At 48.5% G+C, this 5,000-nt stretch overlaps 1 protein-coding gene across 1 annotated transcript in view; it reads left to right on the forward strand.

Moving 5' to 3' along the window:
• The window catches only part of LOC306743889 (dedicator of cytokinesis protein 3-like), a gene marked incomplete at both ends in the record, with an annotated part of 55,970 nt that extends 54,615 nt beyond the window's left edge, over nt 1-1,355 (forward strand). Inside the window, 3 exons of the mRNA XM_079226454.1 lie at nt 1-73; nt 225-307; nt 744-1,355. The exon at nt 1-73 is cut by the window's left edge and continues 50 nt beyond it. Coding sequence (XP_079082580.1) covers nt 1-73; nt 225-307; nt 744-1,355 — 768 coding nt within the window. The remainder of the gene's footprint in view (nt 74-224; nt 308-743) is intronic.
• Between the last annotated feature and the right edge of the window lie 3,645 nt (nt 1,356-5,000).

Consider the following 5,000-nt stretch of genomic DNA (forward strand, 5'->3'; position numbering starts at 1 on the left):
CAAGGGTCCTACATGCCAGCGTCCACTGGAGGTGTAATCATGCCACCCGTCCCGCCCAGGTCCTTCCCTCCAGGTACCTCACCCTCTCACTTCACGCTCACTCGCTTCTCTATGGGGTCGAGATCTTCTGGAGACGTAGGCTGGATTTTCTCCGAGGCTATTTCAGACCTTTACGTAAGAGCTTTCAAGGCGATGTATGAATTAATTAATTAATCCCTTCGCAGGACACTTCCTGATGCACTGCGATGCGTTCCACCACCAGAACAGCGACCCTCCGCCCGCCCTGCCCGTCCGCTCCCTTCGAAAGGTACATCCTACGCTTTTCTTCCTCCTGCTTTTCATTTTGTTGCCATACACTTTTGAATATCTCATCGAGACATGATGATGATGATGATGATGATGATGATGATGATGATGATGAAATCGTGATCTTCGCTTTGGAATGATATTTTTCAGTCTGTTTTCACATGAAGCTCCCATTTCCCAAGTTGTCAACTCCCACACGTTTTCCTCACTCACAGTCACTTTGTTGAACACACACCAGAGCAAAGCCTGACGATCGAGTGTAGACACACATTTGTTTCACTCTAGTCGACTTATAACTACAAAGCCGTCTTCAAGGGTGTCTGAAATACTGGACAACAGTAGTTGTTCTTTTATTTGCTGCTTATAATTCCAATAGGCAGAGCTAGTAGAGATGCACCTGCGACGCCCACTGACTCTCTGACTCTTTCTCCCGCCAGTCTCCCCTGCACCCGATCCCCGGCTCCCCCACCAGCCCCCAGTCGGCGCTGGGTGGCAGTAACTCCACCCTGTCCGGCAGCGCCAGCAGCGGCGTCTCCTCCCTGAGCGAGAGCAACTTCGGAGGCCAGTACCCGGACCCGGGCCCCATCAGGAACGACGCTCTGGAGCCGCTCCCAAGTCACCTGTGGTCGCCGCCGGACGAGTACCTGGCCTCCCCGTACCTGCACATCCACTACGGCGGGCCGGAGATGGACTCCGTGGACCCGGTGCGGCCCTTCCACTACCGCAGCCCCGCCTCGCACCCGCACAACCACCCGCACCCTCACGCCCACGCCCACCCGGGGCTGGACGGCCACTCCCACGGGCCGCCGCCGGCTCACCACCACGGCCCGGCCCACGGCCCGCACCACATCCCCTACCGCAGGCCTCAGCCGCCGTCCGTGCCGCCCAAGCCCTACCTGAGGGAGGGCTGCATCCCCGAGGAGGACCTGCAGCCTCAGCCCATCCCGCTGCCGCGCAGGATCTTCCACTCGCCCCACGGCCACCGGGAGGACATGGGGAAGCACCCGTGGGAGCAGTGCATCAACGAGGAGCACGAGGAGACCCAGTGACGAGGAGGCCGCCGGCTCCGTCTCAGTCAGAGCTCGTCTTTCGCCTCGTCCACCTTCCCTTCATCTGCACTGAGGAAGGAGCCGAGCGCGCTCAGGCGACCCCGTGGGTTTTTCATTTCAGTGCACATGAAGGAAAGAAAAGAGGGAACGTCGGCGGATCTCCAGCACGAGGAGCAACTGCCGTCACCGCGCCGCGTGGCCTCCTCGACACGGTTAAAAGAAAACGTGTCGGGACAATGAGACGGATTAACTTTGTTCAGAAATTGATATTGATTGTACGCAACTGTACAACTCGTCTGTGAGCATGTTATTTTTTTTTTTCTTTGTTTTTTTTTTTTCATTTGAGAATAATACGACAACCGTTTTGCGAATAATGATAACCGACACGATCCCAGGTGCAGCGTAAGCTCTGAACTCCCTTCATTTCCGCTCTTCATCGACCCGCCGGTTCACTCACAGCGAAGAGACTCCTCTGCTTTTAAATGCTTCATATATATATATTGAATCCTTATTTTGATAAATAAATGCATAATACAAAATACATTATAGTGTTTTCAAAGGCTTATGTCCGTTATGTTTTTCAAAACACTGTTAAGTGCTCCTTAATAGTGAATCATATCAGATGGCGTCTCGAGGGACGTGAACTTCGGTCACGGGACAATTCCCCAAACTTAAAAAAAAACAACCTTCGTGAATGTATTCAGATGAGATGTTCTATTTGACTAAGCTGCAATGCTGTTTTTTTTTTTGTTTAAGTGCTTTAAGTTCAGTCTGTGTTGCTGGGAAAAACAGAAGAAAAAAAACTTTTTTTTTTGGTGTGTGTGTGACAAAGAAGAGGACGGACGCTGCTGGAGGATGAAGACGCAACAGGAACACCACCATTCTCTCTCTCTCTCTCTGTCTCCCTCCATCTTCTTTCCTTCTCTTCCCCCCCTCCCCCCCACACACACACACACACACACACACACACACTCAGACAGCGTTGGAATCGCCTACCTGCCTTAAGTGCACTCAAAAGCAGTTTGACCGTGAGAAGCTCATTCTAGCAAACAGCCGTTTCCTCCTTTTCATTCTCTTCGCTAACAAACAAAACAAAAACAAAACAAAACAAAAAAAAAGATATCTACCTAGTGATGTTTCGTATGGTTTCGTCCCGCTTTCGTTTCAGGTTGTCGTCTGGTTCGTGTAGCGCTAATAATATTTCGTATTCTGCCCCGCGGCTCTTCTCTCGATCCCAGAAAAATCTGTCGTGTGAAAACTGATGATGTGTTTTTTGAGAACGAGCCCCGGACGGAGAGAGAGAGAGAGAGAGAGAGAGAGGGAGAGAGAGAGGGTTTACTTCTTTTTTTTTTGCGGAGCAGAAGAAACTGCGCTGTCGTGGGTCGGAAGGATATAGCTAATATTTTAACAATACTACTTGTATTTCCTGGTTGTTTCTTTTCTTTTGTTTCTTTTTTTTTGCAGGTGGATGCTTTGTGTTACTGTACATCGAGTTGTCAGCTGACTAGACAACCTCTATTTTTGTATGTGAGATCATCAGTCGTGTGAACATATTTCAGAAAAACCGTTACCGACACAGGAACGGGTGTAACCGCTGAAGTTACGTATATCGCCTACAATGTGTGAGTATCCGGTGGCGCGCAGGATGACATGGTGACTTGAAGCGATACTCAAAATATAGGTACAATAGAATTTTTCAATGTAAATTCTGTTATTGTACATAACGGCAGTATTGTGAAATATTTTTGAGAATTATTGCAGACGCCCCCCGAAAAGGTTTATCGTCGTTTTGTGTATATACGTGTACTCCAGAGATCAGTGTACTTGATAAATATCTATAATCAGTGTTTGAAAAAGGACAAATCCATTAGACCGTGGCTGTCTCCACCGTTCTTTGACTTTGAGTCTTCTCATATAAATACTTTATACACTTTTCAATGTGCTTTCCTGTACATATGGTGTTAGCATGATCAAACAGTGTTTGGTTGTAAAAGTGGTTTTCCTACTCCCATAACTGCTGTGGTATGGAATTCATTAACGATGCCAAACATTAAAGACAATCTTTTATCAGCGCTAACTCCTCCCTCCTTACCTTGTGCCGTGCTGTGATTGGTAGAGAGCGGAGTGTGCGTGTGTGTGTGTGTGTGTGTGTGTGGAGTGGCCAGTAGAGGGCGCCGGCTGGTCAGGGAAAGTACACGGGAGGAAATGTATGTGTGTGTGTGTGTGTGTGTGTGTGTGTGTGTATTTATAGTGCACATAATGATAACGAGGTGAAACAGGTCAGCTGACGTCATGAAGCTGCAGACAAAGATCATCTGAATCTGCAGTTCTCCTCCTGCTGGTGCTCTAAAAAGAGCTAAAGAGCAGACAGAGACACACACACACACACACACACACACACACACACACACACACACACACAAGGAGAGAGACACACACAAGGAGAGAGACAGAGAGAAAGAGAGACACTCACACACACAATCACACACAATCACACACACAATCACATACACACAGAGACACAGACACATGGAGAAAGAGAGACACACACAGACACACAGGGTGAGACACACAACGAAAAAGAGAGAGACAGGGAGAGAGACACGCACACACAGAGACGCGGAGAGAGAGAGACACACACACTTACACAAACACAGACACAGAGAGAGAGAGAGACACACAAAGAGAGACACATACTCTCACACACACCCTCACACAATCACACACACAATCACATACACACAGAGACACAGACACACACACACAGACACACACACACAGACACACAGAGACACAGACACACACACACACACACACACACACACAGACACACACACAGACACACAGAGAGACACACACAGACACACACACACACACACACACACACACAGAGAGACACACACAGACACACAGAGACACACACACACAGACACAGACACAAACACACAGAGACACACACAGACACAAACACACAGAGACACACACACACAGACACACAGAGAGACACACACACAGACACACAGAGACACAGACACAAACACACAGAGACACAGATACAAACACACACACAGACACACAGAGACACAGACACACACACAAACACACAGAGACACAGACACACACACACAAACACACAGAGACACAGACACACACACAGACACACACAGACACAAACACACAGAGACACAAACACAAACACAGAGAGACACAGATACAGACAGACAGACACACACACACACAGACACACACACACACACACACACACACACACACACACACACACACACACACACACACACACACACACACACACACAGGTGAGCGTAGCCGAGCGTTCAGCAGCTGAAGAGACGTTTCCCTCAGGATTCGACACAGAACTCAAAAGAGAATAATTGGACTCGTATCAGGTGAACAGAAGCAGTAGAGTCAGTAGAAGTAAGACGACAAATTAAAGTACCCTGAGGTGAAGTAGAGTACCCTGAGGTGAAGTAGAGTACCCTGAGGTAAAGTAGAGTACCCTGAGGTAAAGTAGAGTACCCTGAGGTAAAGTAGAGTACCCTGAGGTGAAGTAGAGTACCCTGAGGTAAAGTAGAGTACCCTGAGGTGAAGTAAAGTACCCTGAGGTGAAGTAGAGTACCCTGAGGT

The sequence above is a fragment of the Taurulus bubalis genome (assembly GCF_910589615.1).
Source record: "Taurulus bubalis genome assembly, chromosome: 11".
NCBI classification, from domain to species: Eukaryota; Metazoa; Chordata; class Actinopteri; order Perciformes; family Cottidae; genus Taurulus; species Taurulus bubalis.